This window comes from Netta rufina, assembly GCF_964035555.1.
Source record: "Netta rufina genome assembly, chromosome: 6".
NCBI classification, from domain to species: Eukaryota; Metazoa; Chordata; class Aves; order Anseriformes; family Anatidae; genus Netta; species Netta rufina.
In genome coordinates, this window is record NC_140129.1 from 1481577 (window position 1) to 1499622 (window position 18046).

The window sequence follows — 18046 nt, forward strand, 5'->3', positions numbered from 1 at the left end:
ATTTTCCCAGTGCATTGTTAATTTTTTTTTCTTATTCCAGTTTTGAACCGAACATTAATAACAGCTCTAAGTTTCTTAATCTAAAATACATTCAAGAGTAAAATTACTTCAAAACTGTTGAAGCTAGACAATCTAAGAAGTCCATCTACCTCTAGCTCATCTTGCATATTATTCAGTTACATACTGTAAAGTCCATAGGGAAAAAAAATACATGAAAATAACTTGGAAGGGCCATTAGCCATGAAAGTGCTGTTTATCTTCATGTAGTACCATTTCGTCTCAGAACATAAGTCAGCATACCCATGATACTGGCCCACGTGAAAATGCACCATCTATGAGGAAAGCGTGCCTTGAATGAGCAATAGTACCAATTAAACCTGTACCAGCCTGTTGCAGGGAAAAGGCTTCATTGTAATTCTTCAGCATAGCGTAAATTTCATATATTTCATTTCCCAAAACTGTTTCTAATTTATTTTTCTCTTTTGGGGGAAGAGCAAAAAAGACACCAAAAATGTCTGATATTTGTTAAATCAGAATATTTATAATTAATAATGGTCATAATGTAAAGACACTGTAGAAGGTATTTATTCTAATAGCCTTGGATGCTCAATCCTTGTAATTGTCCAGTCTGGTTTTGCTCCTTCTGTAAATTCCCTTTGGAACCTGGAAAAGGCAACATAGTAAGTGAAGAGTTATTAAAATTTACTTAATCCCTGAAGAGATAGTAACAGCAACAAGAAATCATGAAGAAATATTTTACTTCAATGTTATTTCTGTGAAAGCTCTTTAGACTTGGATGCTTATGCCTCAAAATGAAAGATCAAAATTAATTCTTTAGCAAGAAACAAAGTGCACTAACTTCAGTGTTTTAGTTCAGGTCTCAGACAGGATCAAGCATCAACAGTAAAGACCCTGATATCAAAACAGCACTCAGCTTTCATACCAGTAACCAAGACTATAGCTTTGTAGTAGCTCATCTCTAAATAAAGGGTTTTGATTTTGTAAGATGCAAACTGCTTTATAAAGCAAAATCATGTGCTAGGCATTCCACCTTAAAAATCATTTTCACTGAATTATACTTTAAATACTAATAAAGTAATACATTTTCAGAAACACATCAGAGATCCGGCTAGTAATAGTACTGAACCTAAGAGTAAATTCCACAGTTGACAGGAAAATGAGGACATTCAACCCCTATTTTCAAAGAATCTCATATCTTCCTTTTGTAGTCATTAATGCCTTCTTCCCTGAGCATGTCAATTTTGACTGCTTGTCATCTAATGGTAAGTCTGAGCTTCAAGCTGAGTATTTGCAATCCCAAGTAACATGCATGTTGTGAACAAGAGTGCTCTAACATCATTGCTTTACTATTATATGTCAATCCACTCCTCAAAACTGTCTTCTCCAGACATCCTAATACTTATTACTAGGCTTCCAAAGCTTGAGGTATCTTTGCTAGTTTAAGTTTAGGTCAGCATAGTAGATAGAAGTATTATCTACCTGCAACGACTGCTCTGCTGGGAATTAGGAACAGATACTTTAGGCCTTAAAGTCAGGATCTTGAGGTAAGTAGTAACCTCAGAAGCCTCCAATTGCACAGAAGATGCTGAAATTGGGTAATGGATGGATCCAGGAAAATCCATCCAGGCAAAAATTGCTGGTAGCCTCAGAGCATTTCCTTTGTTTTTGAGCTTCTCATTGTCTAGACCCCCACAGCCTCTCCATTTCAAACATGGGTGTAGAGGTAACTGATTATACTGCATTTCTCACATAAAAATCCTCACTTTTTCCAACTTCTGAGAAATATTTTCAGTACATTTCACAAACTGTGCAGATATTTCCACATTTATTTGCCATTAGTACACTAGCAGAGGCATTTATAATGATTCCTATGAAAATACATCCACACGACTAACATGAGCTTTAAGGGCTTAGATCAGAGTGGCATTAATTACCTGAACACCAAGTGATGCTTGTTTTGCTCTTTCTGCAGAAAGCATTTGGCTAAATAATTTCCTGTTTACATGATACTTACTTCAGCTAACTGCTGACTTCTGTGCAGGGAATAAGTCAACAGCACTTGACTGCACTGCTGTTACTTGTGCTACGAGAAATGGGAACCAAGGACTTACATTGGCCTCTTTCCTGAAAGCTGCAGGAGCAGCACAGGAAAGGATCAGAAGACTCACACAGTGCTACAGATATTGCTCCTCCTGAACGAGTTTCCATTAATCTCAACTCAGAAGCAAGATAATAACATAATGACTATAAATGGTATTTTAAAAGTTTGGCCCTACAATAGAGACTGGAAAGCAGGATGAGAACTAGCTTCATTTAGAAATGAGGCAATCTAAAACATACCAAGTTCTGCAGTGGCACAGCGTGAATGTTTTCAGTTGCCAAACTAGTTTCCATACAATTAGCCCATGTACATATAAGGGGCAAGGAGACTTACTCATAGTTCGCTGTTAAAAGATGCCTTTTTTCTTTTGTGCTTTCATCTCCAAACACAATTTGGAAAACTTTGGTTTCACCTGGTACTTCATCAGGTAGGTTAGCTCCATTCAGGTACCAGAAACGCATTAGGATACTAACAAACTTTCTGCCTGTTAGAAATAAAGCATAACATAGATGTCAGTTTGGTCAAACAGAAATATTTGTTGTGTAGCATATATTCTACTGAGGCTGAGGAAGGGTAACTGACTTCAGCCAAAAAGAATGTATAATAAAATAATAAACAATAAAGCCATTTATAACCATATTCCTGCTGTTTAGCAATAATAAAAATAAACTCAGTAGAAATATGTAATTTATGAGCTTTGCCTGAGAATGTAAACAATAAAACTGTATAAAAAAACAGGTTATCATGATGTCCAAAGCCAATGATTGATACTACAAGAGTGAGTAAAGGAACTGATACTTAGGAGCAAACTGGAAAAAAAAATCTCTATATCCAAAAGCAGGAAAAAAAAGCTCACTAGCTTTGAGAATTTGAAACATTTATTGGAAGACCCATGGGTAGACTTTGAACCACCTCAACTGTGCCTGACAGAACTGAACATGTAATACTGGCATGTAAACAAGAGAAACTTGTTTGGACTCATCACTTTAAATAAAGAAAATCAATGCCCTATAAGCATATTCCACAAAAGCAGAATAGATATGAAGAGAGAAAAAAATATTTGTCCAGACTTCATTATTATTCCTGGAAGATATATCTTCACTGCTGAAGCAAACAGCTTTCTGTATATAGTAATTTTATAGTAATTTGTCTGAGTGGTTTCAGATTACGAAATAAAAATTAAACTTGAAATTAGCTAAGAAGAATGAGCAAAACCTACAGAAGTCAAAACAGTACCTCAGTAACAAATAGTAAATTACTAACAACAAGTTTAAAAGGAAATCAGAAAACTATATATACAGCTGAACTATAAACAGAAGAACAAGGAATGAGAAGGATCCAAAAACACCCCTGTAGAGAATGCCTGCTGTGAGCAAAACCAGGAAAAAGACTGCCCATTGCTGAGATTCCTAGTAAGGGGGTGTCGAGAGGCAGGAGACCTTTTCTCCATTAACACCAGTGACAGGACCCGTGGGAATGGGGTTAAGCTGAGGCAGGGGAAATTTAGGCTTGACGTCAGGAGGGGGTTCTTCACAGAGAGGGTGGTTGCACACTGGAACAGGCTCCCCAGGGAAGTGGTCACTGCACCGAGCCTGTCTGAATTTAAGAAGAGGTTGGACTGTGCACTTAGTCACATGGTCTGAACTTTTGGGTAGACCTGTGCGGTGTCAAGAGTTGGACTTGATGATCCTTAAGGGTCCCTTCCAACTCAGGATATTCTATGATTCTATGATTCTATGAGATGTTTTAGAATTCTAAACGTACCATCATCGTTGTAGTAAATGCGAATATCTCCTTCTGTCGTGTACATAATTGCATCAATGTCAGCTGCTAAAGCATCCCTGTGGTTGTCAGAGAGTAAGGAAATCTTTTCCTTCAGCACGTTAAGTACCTAAATTCAGAAAAACTCAATTTTTCCACTAAGAAATTGAAGTAGCAACCTTATCTATTACAGTTAATAAAATGAAACCTATTGCTATAGCATTTGTATAACATTGTATAACATACAACATGGGTAGTGAAAAAGCACCAGACTCTCCCAAGCCCTAATTAACAATATTAAACAAGATTCATTTAATACTCAAACCAATGAGAATATTTTAAAAATGATTAGAAAAGATACTGTCAAAACAGAAGTTTCAAAGCAACGCATATAAACCCAGAAAATACCAGTTAAGTTTACTTCCACAATCATACTTACACTCTGCCTTCGCACTGCTGACTTCTCTATATGGGATATTCTTAGCTTTTGATTCAATCATTTCTCAGTTCTCACAAATTTCTTTGTAAATCTGTTCCATTACCACTAAGTTTATCTTTGCCATTTCAGGATCCACATTCCCACTGGAAAATGTTTAGACATTTGCCAATCAGAAAAGACTGGAAAACCATTCCTCTAGGACTTAAGTTGCACATCACATTCACAGCCATAGTATTTAAGCACCCCAAGATCTACACAACTGTGCTAAGTAGAAAGGGTGTGGTGCACTACTTGAACAGAAGCATCACCAAGAAGGATGAAGCCATGCAGCACGTTTTTAACCTGTATTCATTTTTTAATCCCAACTGGAATTGCCCCTTTGGAAAAATAGGCAAATCCAGAGGTCATGTGGAAGCAAGAGGCATCTTCACTAGAAGACATTGGCTCTAGTGCATGGTAGGTATAAATTCCACTGGACAAAGCAATGAAGTAGTGCTTCAGAGCTTCAGCCACTGCACACGTTATGAGTCTCTGGAGCAATATTACCCCTAATCACCTGAAGAATTTAAGACAAGCAGAGGAAAAGGAGATGCTCTTTCAAAACCATTGTTTTATTATTATTACTCACATTTTATTCCTATCTCTGCTTAAAGAGGAGATTAGATTGTCCAGTGGGGATGTACTAGAACGGTAACAAAATTTTTGTTGCAAAGGCATGAGTGCCAATAGAACAGGCCAAGCTGACATCCATTAACAGGGCAGACTCCTTCTGAGGCATCTCCCCCACATGAATCTGATGCATCTGCTACTTCTGTCCACTGGGAAGGCCAAGAGAACTTCAGCAATTAAGAATTCACAAAGGGATAGAACGCAGACGACACTGTTATTTAACTAGCCAGGTCAGTCATGTCCCTGTGACCATGACTAATGACTGCGGCCTCCCAGCTGAGACCAAGAATTAGCTGTATGATATGCTTGGGGTGGGAATGTATTAGGGCAGCAAGGAAGAACACGAATTAGTTCCTTCATCTGAATTCTGGTGCACACACTGACAGTTTCAGCTATCTGCTTACACCAACAGGGGTATGCAAATCCACCTGCAATCCAGAATCCATCACCTTTCAAATCCCTTCTGGTACACCAGCAATCTTTTTGGCAATTGGTCCCTATGCTTAGTGGCAAGGACATTATTATTTTTTTCCTATACAGTAACTCTAAATTAATTTTCATGCCTTGAAATTAAACAAAAAGCTGCAAGACAATCACCTATTCAATGTTATGCTGTTTTTCCCCAATTAAACCAAACTGGCAATGCTTGTAAATACTGACAGGCTGAATACACATTGCTTCATAATGGAAAATATCAATTGGCAGAACTAGAGACGGGAAATACTTACCTCTGATGACACAAGTCCCTCTAGCAGATCAAGTTTACGCTGAGACAGCAGCTGTGAAACAACAGAAAATGCCTAAAAAAAAAAAAAAAAAAAAAAGAAGAGAGAAATAAAACATGAATTTTAGATTAGCTTATTTTTTCTGACAAATCCATCAGTATAGGACAGGCTACCTAAATATTCCATGACTTAATACTTCATTACTTGCACAGTATGTCAACATTGATATGGGACCCCTCCAGCTTTTAAAAAAAGAAAAAGTTATTCTATTAGCTGATAAAAACATAAGGTTTCTTTTCCACCTTATTTAGAGCATGAAACTTTTTGCAGGCAAATGAATGCCTTAATAAAAAAAATGCAGTAACCTATGAATTGTTTTTATTCTTTCTTTCTGCTGGTAATTCAGACACTATGTCTTTCCCTGTAAATATTCTCCTCCGCAACCTGCACCTTTTCCCAGTGCAGTGTCAGTCAAAACAGAAGCTCATATCTAAAAAAAATAATATTTATAAATTTAGTCTAGTCCCTAAACCTTGGAGGAACGCAACATCCCTTTTTCATCAATTCTGCAGGTATAATTACATACAGAAACACCTCTGTGTGTGCAAATATTATGCTTGTTAAATGCTGATGGCATGTTTAAGGCCTTAAAATAAAAATAAACAAGAACAGAGCAAAGTAAAACAGGTAGTTCTCCACGCTGCAACTAATGTGTATTTTTTTTTAAAGATCTCAAGCATATTAACATTGTTCTCATCATCTGTTTGTTTGTTTATTTATTTATTTATTTATTTTTCAAATACAATAACTTAAATTTCACTGCTAGCAGTACTAGTTTTCCATGACTAGCTTTGAGAACTGAGGCATTTTGTTGACAGTGGTTGTTAGGTTCATAAGCCTGGAGAAGCAGATATATGAAACAATTCTACAACCACCTGAGCTTCATAATATTACAAGAAAAACAGCTAAAATGACATCTTAAATCCTTAAAACGTTAAGAAACGTTTTTCTTCATCCTGCTTCAGGGGATAGTAGCACACATGACTTTGGGATCTAGAGAAATAAAAATAAAACCTGCAAATTCCCCCTCAGATGAGGAGAAAACCCACGCCTCTAGCCACCCTGGCTTCCCCCAGCAGCGAGGGGCTTCAGGACAGAGGCAGAAAGCCGCCCGTACCCAACAGGTGAGCTGCAAGGCCGCCGTTTTTTAGGCCTCTTCCACCGCCGGGCGCCCCCCGCACAAGACGAGGGGGCTGCCGGCGGCCCACCCGCCCCCTCACCTGCTTGGCGCCCCGCGTGAACTCCTCGACGCTGAACTCGGGGTCGAAGTAGAGGCGGATGAGCAGGTAGTAACACCGGCTGCGCAGCCAGGCCAGCGGGCTGCTGATCCGCACCACCACCACTCGCCGTCGCGGCCCCTCGGCCTCTGGCCCACGCCCCTGCGTGCTGGCGAAGCGGGCGGCGGGCCCGAGCGGCCGGGGCCCCGCCGGGCGGCGGACCCAGCTCCAGGCCGGGACCGGGGCCGCGGCGGCGACCGGCGGGGCCCGGGCCGTCCCCGGAGCAGCGAACGCCCGCCCCAGCCAGCGCCCGGGCCCCGCGGCGCCGCGCAGCGCCATCATGGCGCCGGCTGTGCCCCGCCCGTCCCTCAGCGCGGCCGCTCCGTGCGCTCAGCGGGAAACGGAGGCGGCTCCGCCGGTTCCGCCGCCGTGCTGCGCTCCGGGCGGCCCTCGCTGGGGGAAGCGGCGGGCACCGGGCCGGCGGCGAGCATGGCGCGGCCGGGGCAGGAGGCGGTGGCGGTGCCCAGCCTGGGCGGCGTGGGCCGGGAGCGCTTCCTGCGGGACATCTACCCCCAGGTATGGCCCCGAGAGGGGCTCGGGTCAGGGCTCGGCTGTTTGCACGCGGCCTCCTCTTTCGCAGTTGCTGCGGGAAGCCTTGTTGGCTCTAGAGGCAAATTCCTTCTAAATTGCTGAAAAGCTCTGGCACGTGATTGGTGACTTTATTTAACAGCGGTTAAAAAAAAATGCTTTTTGTTCCTTTGTCACCATTGCTTCCTTTTTCTTTGAGATGCCAATTGAAAGTCTTTCTGTTAGGCTGCTGTTGTGTGTGTGTGTGTGTACATTTGATCAATCCTGCTTAACACAGGTGGAAAGAGCAGCTCTGAGGACATTCACCACCAGTATAGCTCACAGCCTATACCATAAATTAATGGTCTCTTAGTTATTTTTTGCTTAGCTGAGGCTAGAATGACTGCAAGTGTTCCTTAGCCTAGCTAGATTTGTCAATGGCCCTAGAATACAACAAATGTTAAAATTCACAGAATCACAGAATCACAGAATCACAGAATTTCTAGGTTGGAAGAGACCTCAAGGTCATCGAGTCCAACCTCCAACCTAACGCTAACAGCCCTCCACTAAACCATATCCCTAAGCTCTACATCTAAACGTCTTTTGAAGACTTCCAGGGATGGTGACTCCACCACTTCCCTGGGCAGCCTGTTCCAATGCCTCACAACCCTTTCAGTGAAGAAGTTCTTCCTAACATCTAACCTAAAACTCCCCTGGCTCAACTTAAGCCCATTCCCCCTCGTCCTGTCACCAGGCACGTGGGAGAACAGGCCAACCCCCACCTCGCTACAGCCTCCCTTGAGGTACCTAAAAAGAGCGATAAGGTCACCCCTGAGCCTCCTCTTCTCCAGGCTGAACAAGCCCAGCTCCCTCAGCCGCTCCTCGTAGGACTTGTTCTCCAGGCCCCTCACAAAAAAAAATTGCCTTTGTCTCTCCATGTTCTTCCTTATCATGCTATGGAAGAGGATGTAGTAAATAGGGAAGCCGTTCTGTGACTTCCTGCCTTTTGTTTCAACACTCAGCATTCCAGTCCACATTGTTCAGTCGCGAATAGTTGTGACTGTGATATTCAATCGAGTTGTTTGCATATATTTAGTTTTAAAATCATTTCTTTCCCTCCCCCCCCCCCCCCCCCCCACTGGATGCAATCACCATTCTTTGTTTCCTTTTTTTGTTTGTTGTTTTTTTTCTTCCTTAGAGAAAGCCAGTAGTGCTGAAAGGAATGGAACTGGGCTCTTGCATAACCAAATGGACAGTAGATTACCTGAGCCAAGCCGAAGGATCTAAAGAAGTAAAGATTCATGTTTCTGCAGTACCACAGATGGATTTCCTCAGTAAGAACTTTGTTTATAGGTACTTCAGTCCAAAATCTTTTATATGTAAAGCCTTTTAACTTCCAGAGATACAGTGCATAGTTTCAAGCAGAGGGTGAGAACGTGAAGCTAGTTTGAGAAAACTTTCAATAGCATACCCAAATGTTGTCCTTGATTTCCCCCTCCGTTCATTCCACAAATATCTCAATGCCATGAATAAATACTGAATAAAAGAAGCTGACAAGCAGGACCTTGAAAATGATGACTTGGAGAAATGTTATGTAAAGAGATTTTGACAGAGCATTCCTGTAGGACATTTGTGCTTGGCATTAATATTAGACGATATGCTAGTCTGTTTTAATTGTATGGTGCCTTTTCAATGTTACTGAATAGCGTCAGTTTCTGATTCACTGTATATCTGAACCTCTTTGGATGCTGGCATATGACAGGCATGGTATTCCACTTCAGAGGGATGTTAGTAATTAAGTTAAGCTCCTTTTAAAGTTAGCCTTTGCAGTTCCCATTATGTTCAAGCTACTGGATACCATATCTTTCACCAGCTCTTTAATGTTGATAAAACTCACATAAACCCTTGATCTCCCTTGAAATTCCTCTTGCATAGCTGACGAAACTTGTCTTCAGAGTTCACGTAATCTCACTTGTTGTATTGTTCTTCCAGGGTAAATGCCTTTATTTTAGTTGCTTGTTATTTTTCTGAAGAGGAAAGATGATGTGTTCAGTTTCTTAAACTTCTAAGAAGGCAGAAGCATGTGCTGTACATGTAAGAAGCTACAAGTCCCTATGAGTGTTACCCATTGTTCAGGGGAAAAATACCATTTAATCATATTATATTCTGCTCACTGCACAATGAACTTTGGAATCTTTGAAATCAGGTTGTACCAAATAACTATTTCCTTTCCCCTGCTCTGTTTTGTTTCTTGTTGTATCTCTTACTGTGAGTTGATCAGCTGTGCTAGTTCGAGCAGTTTTGTAGACAGCCATGTGGAGGTGCTTTGATGGTGCTTTATTATAGCAGGTGTTAGTAATTAGTGACTTTAACCTAACTCACTACAAATTCAGGAAGCTTTGACCCTTTCCACAGTAAGCCCCCTATGTTTATATAGAGGGAGAAGTAGAATCAAAAGAAGAGCAATGCTGAAGACTTAGTGTGGGGTTCTATGACTTTAAAGTGATGCAAGTAAATGTAACTGCAGTCTATTTTGCTTTTGTGTTGGTTTTGGAACTTCTTCAGCTGTATTGTGATGTGGTACAGAAGCGTGTCTTTCTGTTTTAGCTTCGTGAGCAGGTTCACTATTAGCTCAAATAACTGCTAGTGGAGAACAGGTAGGAGATAAAATGACTAGGATAAATAGCAAGGGCAGTACCAGCATGCATCACTTTAATCTGTTGTGGAGTTGTGCTCTCACTCTTTCTCAGTAAAACCGTAAATGGATGGGATATAATTGTTCAACTGAAGTCAGAGGGGTTTATTTTGTTGTTTGTTTTTTTTTTTTTCTTGTTGACTTTAAGTGTTTTGTTTGTTTTTTTTTTTATTCAATTATTGTAAAAAAAATTTAAAGTGTTTGGAGAATTGGTCTAAGTACTGTGAGATGCAGGTTGTATTCTGGTGGAAGGTGTAAGTAGAGGATCATGAGCAATTTTGCTTGAGGAGAGCCTTTCCTTAATCATAGGCAACTGGTGGTTGCTCTGAGACTTGACATTTATATGTAATGTAGTTGTTATTCAGTGGCACTTAACGTGAGATAGTAACTTCAGTGAACATAACATCGAATTCACAACACTCATAACAATTGTATCACTTTGTGTGTTTGGTTTACTACCCAGCTATCAACTAAGGACAGAATCTGTAGCCCTTATGAAAAATTGCTCTTATTTAAACATGTAATAGTAATGTTGATTTCAGAGCGATGAGCTATAATGTGTGGTGTGTGTTTTTTTTTAATATTCTGAAGTAACGTTTAATAAATTCTAAGAAATCTCTAAGGAAATCATAGAAAATACTAAAAGTCCTGTCTTCTCCCTAGATGAGGTAGCAAATATAGCTGTATAGATATGTTCAGAAAACAGGAATAAATTTCATAGCTCTACACGTGGCAATATTTATCTGCTCATAAATAAATTCATAGAAGAAAATGCATATGTATACATATGCATAAGTAAACACATATATCACCCACAGCTTTTTCCTCTACTTTTTCTGATAGTTCATTTAAAAAAAAAAAAAATCTTGAAGTTCAGCTTCTGTTTATATACCTAAAACCGTTTGGGACAGAGTGGCTTCCCTTTAGCCTAGTAGTTCTTTTGATACTGAAGTTTTCTACAGATTTGCAGAAATGCACTGCAAATGAGCAGTAAAATGACATACAAATGACATACTGTAAGAGAAATTGTCAAAGTATTTTTGGGCACGTCTCCATCCTTGGAGATAATGAAAAACCTAATTTGATGTTGAAATATTTCCAGAGATTCCTTCCAGGCTCAACAATTACATGATTCTGTTTGAATCTATAATATGGCAATTTACTAAAGCAGAAAGATTTGTAGCACAGGATTTCTGTTTTAGTCCTACCTTCAACATTCACTGCAAACACTTAATCACCATGTTAAATAAATAAAATTTTAAAAACTGTATTGCATCTTCTGTTAGAATAGATATGGTAGGAGAGCATTTTAAGCCTATGATTTAGACCATGTGTTGTTGCATTGATTCACTGTATGAATTTGAATACTTGTATTTCAGAACTCTGCCTTTTAATGAATTTGTACGAAGAGCAGCTGAAGTCAAACACAAGGAGTACTTTCTTTCTGAGGTAACTTCCTTAGTGTCATAGCTCCTTCTATTAGTTTTCCCAGTATATGGAGGAAAAAAAAAAGAAAGAATTTTAAGTCTTGTTGCGCTAAAGCACTTGATCTTAGATTTAACTGGTTTGTGTGGCTTGGAACCAAGGGAAAAACTTGAGGGAAAGTAACTTCTCGGAAATTGTTTTGCATGTTTACAGTGCGATTGACTTAATGGTCCTGTTCCTGTTATCAAAAGCTGTTTACCTGAGAAAAAGTTCCAGTACAGATTAAGAAATCAAACCTTGCTTTAAAATAAGTGTATAATTTAGGCATTTTGTAATAAAAAGTCATGAAGATATTTTAGAGTTCGATTACATCTGCTATCGAATTGCAAATACAGATTTATTGTAACATAACTTTTGAGTAGCAAACTTGAGGCAATCTCTATACAGTGATGTTCAAAGTGTGGATTTTTTAGGTAACTAATTAGCAAGCAAACCTTTCTGAAACCAAGCATGCTTTTCACCTTGTATGGTAAATAGGATGCTGTAAGATTTGAAGCCAACTGACAGAGTGTTTCTGCATCAGCATTACGAGAAATTTAAGTTATCTGCATTTGCTTTGAATACATTAAAAGCAATGCTTATGCAGCTGACAAGTCTCCCACTTCTACCCAGTTAATAGATGTTTCCCATTTCTTGAGATGAACAGCAGGGAGCAGTAGAGTGAAGGCAGTATAACAAAATAGCTGAGTTTGTGAATGTCATCTATTTGTATCATATTTTAATAAAACCTCAAATTAGATTAATGAAAAAATGTAAATCTTTAAGTGCATTTGTAATTCATATTAAAACCAAAACAATTATTTCTGTATTATCTACAGGATGAAAAGTACTACTTGCGATCAGTAGGTGAAGATGCTAGGAAGGTGAGTTACTTGAGATTGCAGTTCTAATATTGTTAGGAATATTTTTAAAAGTCTGTTGTCATCTACTGTCTGTGTAGTACAGGCATAAAACTTATTTATTATCACTTGGGCTAGGAATCTGTCTGCATTTAGGTCAGAATATTTAAACCTAAGCATCCAAAAAGTTGCTGTTACAAGAGTTTAGCTGATTACCGAAGAGTACAGGCTACCTGTTCTATTCTCTAGCTGTTGTAAGCTAATATAAAAGGATTTCTGATAGTCACTTCTTTGGTGTGATTTCTAGCAGTGATGGTTGAAAGCAGCTCTCTGATTTTTATTAATACTGGTGACCAAGTCAGCACTGAAAGAATGAAAAGCATTATTATTTTCAGTTATTTGCTAATGCTGATGTTCTAGCCCTGTGTTCCCTATGATGGAAAGGTGCTAGTAAGGTGCTCTCCTATTTTAAGGGTGCACAGATAATGCTCTAAGTTTTGTCCTTTTTGATTTAGGATGTTGCAGATATCAGAAAGCAGTTTCCTGTTCTGGCAGATGATGTTCAGATTCCAGAGTATTTTGATAAGGAACAGTTCTTCTCTAGTGTATTCCGTATCAGCTCAGCAGGATTACAGCTATGGACCCATTATGATGTAGGTAATAATGTGATTAGCATAAAATTTTGCAGATGATGTTGAGGGATTGAGATACTAAGTTACAAGTTTCTGTTGACAAAGATCTGTTTCATGAAAAATGTCTCATTGGTAATTGTACGATGATTTGGGCAGTCTGCTACTTTGGTGTGGTAGGCTCCAAATAACAAACGTTTTCTAACATTATACAGTGCAATTCTGAATACCTATTTATAAGGAAAGTTTTTTTTGAGGAAAAATTCTTTTAATATTGGAAAAAAAAATCCTAATATATTTTGCTGGTTTATATTATCTAAAGCATAGTAAGTTTGTTTTAAGATATAAAAACTTGATCCCTGTACAAGGAAAAAAGTAAAGCTTCGGAAAGTATTTTTTTTCCAAACAGAGTATTTGTGAAGAATGCACAGCTAGGAGAAAAAGTAACTCTCATTCTTGATTTTTTTTTTTTTATTAACTCTATGTGGAAACTCTTTTAGCTAATTCTAATGATGGTTTTAATGCCCTTTTTTATATTGACGCTGTTTTTAGATTATTAACAGACTATGTATTCATTCTTAATTTTTGGCTGACATCTTCTTTACTATGCTCATTTCAGGTAATGGATAACTTCTTAATCCAAGTAACAGGGAGAAAACGAGTTGTTTTGTATAGTCCTCAAGATGTACCATATTTATATTTATCAGGTATGTATACTGTGTACATCTCATTTGGACTTTGGTGATCATAGTTGGCTTTCCGGTTTAAAAGTGTTGCACTACAGGAAAAAATCACCAACAACTTAACATAAAAAGTGATTTGGTCCCTTATTCTGATGCAGTTTGCTTTAGTCAAAGCTAAGAATTGTAGTGGGGCAAGCTAGGAAACTTGAAAATGAGCACTGAAGCTTTACCTGGTTCTGTCTTCTCCACCTAACTGGAGTTGAGTGCTCTGTCCAGATTTAAAATGACATTTTAAATGTCAGAGTAAATGTCTTTTAGTGTTAATAAGAGTGTGGTTATAGGAGAAACACAGACAACAGGAGAATATGCCTCTTCAGTAAATGAGGAGTGCCATCAGATTTGCCAGACTTTTAGAGGAGTTAAAGAACAATAACCCAATATTAAACTGTATTCAAGAACTGACATTTCCAGCGGTGCATGAATGCTTTGTTACTGTTTGGAAGAGTTGGACTGTCTATTCATTACTTCTGAAAACTTTTCTAGGTACTAAATCGGAGGTGCTGGATGTTGATAACCCAAACTTTGAGAAATACCCACTTTTTGTGAAAGCCAAGCGCTATGAGTGTTACCTAGAAGCAGGAGATGTGTTATTTATTCCAGGTATGTAACATAGTTCCTGACTGTGGTGTGTTTTTAAACAGCTTTATTTGCAACTTGTTATTTCTAGGGATGGCATTGCTAAAGCATTGTTGTGTCATAAGTAGGAGCATCTAAGGATTTTGGCAAAACTTGTTTATTTTTTTTTCCAACTGTACTGATTAGCCTAACACAAGATAAATTACTTCTGTGATCTAAGTTTTCTAGTAACAGAATTTCAGTCAAGTGCCATTTCTGTTCTTCCCTCACTTAGAAACTGTGAGGCATGTGACCTTCCATCCATTTATAATCTCCTCTGAGGAATGGAAAGACTAATCACTTTTCTGCACAAACAAAATACAAATCTGCTAAATCTGCTTCCTGGGTTGAGATGACACCTCTGGTGATGAGGGGAAGGCATTTGAATCAATGCTATTGAGCTATTCCTACTTAAGATTTTAATTTGATATGTGTTTGTGGCAGGTACTTAATCCTATTCATTTTCATATTATCTGGGCAGTATAAACAGGCCAGTAAACAAGGTAGTAGCTTTCCATGAAGATTTTAAAATAGATTCTTAGAACTGAACTGGCTACTTAATTTTGAGCTTGCCATTTGTGTTTCTTTTCTTTGGAACAAATCTTGTTATTGCAGTTAAAGGTATATCTATTGTTCACAGACATCTTCTATGCAATACAGGTACTCGTTTATCTTTGCCAATAGGTGTGCTGGTCCAAACTTAGATGCACTCAGCACTCTAAAAACTAGTGGAGTACAGGGATTTTTAAGTTTAGAGAATTGTGCTAGGCTTGTTAGAGTTCTGGGATATTTAACACTGAAAAAAGGAGATCTTTAAGAAGTGATGTGGCTATTATGGAGATAATAGATGCAGCCCCAGTTGCTAATTTGACAAACTTCTTGGTTCATTTCTCAGAATAAACTTCTGATGTCTTATTGCAGCTCTTGGTGTCTAAGCACAACATTCTGTCTTCTAGCTTAAAATTAAAACTAAATTTATCCTGGAACTATACTAGGTGAGGTAAAATATAAATGTCTTTGTATCTTTAACCACACCCATGATTCAAAGGAAAAGCCCCATGACTTTACTATCCAGAGATTAGTAACTTGCATGGGTGACTTGAGTGACACCAGTAGTTTACATTAATGTTTGGACAATGTGTGCAAGGTCAGGGACTCTTTCTGTGAAAACAGATACGTGAATGCAGAATAGAGATCACAGAATCACAGAATTTCTAGGTTGGAAGAGACCGCAAGATCATCGAGTCCAACCTCTGACCTAACGCTAGCAGTCCCCACTAAACCATATCCCTAAGCTCTACATCTAAATGTCTTTTGAAGACTTCCAGGGATGGTGACTCCACCACTTTCCTGGCCAGCCTGTTCCAATGCCTCACAACCCTTTCAGTAAAGAAGATGGGTGAGGTGAGCAAGGAAGATGCCTTACTTTTGTCCTACACACTTACCACTTGTTTGAGTATTTCTTTACTTCAGTAATTATGTTTGCCTGAAATTGTGGATGGATGAAAATGTCTTGAAAATGTTCATTAATTTGGTACAATGTGATATACTAGTAGATTTATGAAAAAGTATCCATAAATAAAACAACACAGTAGTTGAGGAAAAGCCTCAACTGGATTTAGATTTGGTGATTCTGGCACTTGTCATGAGTCACAGACAAGTTCTAGATGCCAGTCTTCATTTTAGACATTTTCTTTCTGCAGCTTTGTGGTTCCACAATGTAATTTCTGAGGAATTTGGAGTGGCAGTGAATGTCTTCTGGAAGCACCTTCCTGCTGAGTGCTATGATAAGAGTGACACTTATGGAAATAAAGATCCCATGGTAGCCTCTAGAGCTATACAGATCTTAGACAGGGCCTTGAAAACACTTGAAGAACTACCTGAGGAATACAGGGATTTCTATGCTCGAAGAATGGTGTCACGGATCCAAGAAAAAGCCTATAGGAATGATAATGGATAAAATAACATTGTAAGCTGCAAGCTCCTGTGAAAGCAGAGAACCATATGTTAATACAGAAACTGGCCATGTGTACACAAATAAACTTCCTGTAAGGCTAAAAACCAATGTTGATAAATTTTCTTATCAATAAAATTTAAAAAACACCTACCTTGTAGACTTTTTTTCTTGGTTTTCTTTTCCTCATGTGATGTGCACAATGTGCTTGACTGGGAGACGATCTCTTTTCTGTAATGAGGCATACGCCTGTAGTGCCTGCACTTCTAAATCTGCTTTTTTGAAGTTATTTACTTAAACTTTTCTGAATGAAAGTTTCAGCATCTGGATGGAGCTGACAGTGTATGCTTAGAAGTAATGATACACCTTCCTGAATGCTCTTGTTTACACTAAAGTTCTAGGAAAGCCACAGATTTCTGTGGAGGTTTAAGACAGCCACTGGTGGTAATGTAATGGTCGTGGTTTCTTTTTGAATAATGGCCTGGAGGTGTGGGGAGTTCCTGCTTGCTCTTGTGTTGGAAGAGAGGAGAGTGTGAGAGGGGGCATGGCAGGGGAAGCTAAAGCTAATCCTTTGAAGTTGTTTGGAATTTTGTAGCAGCTTGAACACAAATGTGATAATATACCCCCTGCTAGCTGAATAAGGTATTGTGCAGGAAACCTTGTTTGCTGCAACCACAGTCACTGCCCCAGTGCACTCAGGCGGTGCTTCTGTTTCTGCAGCTGTAGAATACTAGCAAATAACATGCCCAGAAATCTATCAACCTTCAGCAGGAGAATCTGAAAGGAGGATCATAATACTGAAGTAGATGTAGAGTCTGTTGGGAGCAGTATCTGAGATGCATTATGTTAACATACGAAAGGAGGTTGCATTGCATCTTTTGTAGGTGGTTACCTTTTGACAGCCTGTGGTACTTACAGAAGCCTTGTAAAATGAAGATGGATATTTCACAAAAAAAAGGTTTTGCTTGTCCCTTTGAAATCTGTTACCATGCAGTTTGGGAAATGCAGTATTTACCTAAAATTTACATCAGTCTGCTACTTCCAGCAGGTTTTTTCTTTTTATCTTAAGAACTGTAGCTCTTAGATTAAAGAGGTATGTAGTGTTAATAAAGCACTGGAAGGAAAAAAAAAAAAGCAAACAACATTTCCTGAGGAGCAGGGGCTTGCAACACTGCATATTTTTCATATAAACCTGTTCTTGGCAATGTAACACAGTAAAAATAGTGTGCTGCCCTGTGAATAGGCACCCAGCCATCGTAATGAATAGGCATGAATTGAACCAGCCAAGCGGTTCTGATGGACATCATTGCACATTCTGTGGTCAGAATTTAAATCTAGGATCACAAACAGGTCTCGAAACTTCTGTGGCTAAAGGATTGCTTGTGCATACTGCTGAGACAGAATCTCTGTGTCTGTTAGGCTGGAGAAGCCTCCTGGTTTTGTCAGGTTTGTAATGTTGAGGGCACTTTAAGAATTGTTCTGCAGAGATGCACGCAACATAGTTTTTGTGTGTTTGCTAGGAGTTA

At 38.9% G+C, this 18046-nt stretch overlaps 2 protein-coding genes across 2 annotated transcripts; one reads left to right on the forward strand and one right to left on the reverse strand.

The window, feature by feature from the left end:
- Positions 1–516: 516 nt before the first annotated feature.
- On the reverse strand, positions 517–7377 carry MAIP1 (matrix AAA peptidase interacting protein 1). The gene is made up of 5 exons (XM_084289256.1): positions 6997–7377; positions 5720–5791; positions 3887–4013; positions 2456–2606; positions 517–663 (listed from the first exon to the last, which is right to left on the reverse strand). Exons 1-5 carry the CDS (start codon positions 7333–7335, stop codon positions 585–587), a joined length of 768 nt encoding a protein of 255 aa, XP_084145382.1. The 5' UTR covers positions 7336–7377; the 3' UTR covers positions 517–584.
- Positions 7378–7441: 64 nt separating this feature from the next.
- TYW5 (tRNA-yW synthesizing protein 5) lies at positions 7442–16605 on the forward strand. The gene is made up of 8 exons (XM_084289257.1): positions 7442–7569; positions 8759–8913; positions 11635–11704; positions 12559–12603; positions 13095–13232; positions 13828–13915; positions 14435–14551; positions 16270–16605. Exons 1-8 carry the CDS (start codon positions 7483–7485, stop codon positions 16524–16526), a joined length of 957 nt encoding a protein of 318 aa, XP_084145383.1. The 5' UTR covers positions 7442–7482; the 3' UTR covers positions 16527–16605.
- Positions 16606–18046: the final 1441 nt, after the last annotated feature.

Excerpts from the sequence above, each read along its gene's own strand:
- MAIP1 (XM_084289256.1), bottom strand. The coding sequence starts at position 7,335 with ATGATGGCGCTGCGCGGCGCCGCGGGGCCCGGGCGCTGGCTGGGGCGG. Across the intron at positions 5,792-6,996 it reads TCACGCGGGGCGCCAAGCAG|GCATTTTCTGTTGTTTCACA; the intron begins GTGAGGGGGCGG and ends TTTTTTTTTTAG. Across the intron at positions 664-2,455 it reads CTTTTAACAGCGAACTATGA|GTTCCAAAGGGAATTTACAG; the intron begins GTAAGTCTCCTT and ends TGCCTTTTCCAG.
- TYW5 (XM_084289257.1), top strand. The coding sequence starts at position 7,483 with ATGGCGCGGCCGGGGCAGGAGGCGGTGGCGGTGCCCAGCCTGGGCGGC. Across the intron at positions 8,914-11,634 it reads AGTAAGAACTTTGTTTATAG|AACTCTGCCTTTTAATGAAT; the intron begins GTACTTCAGTCC and ends CTTGTATTTCAG. Across the intron at positions 12,604-13,094 it reads TAGGTGAAGATGCTAGGAAG|GATGTTGCAGATATCAGAAA; the intron begins GTGAGTTACTTG and ends TTTTTGATTTAG.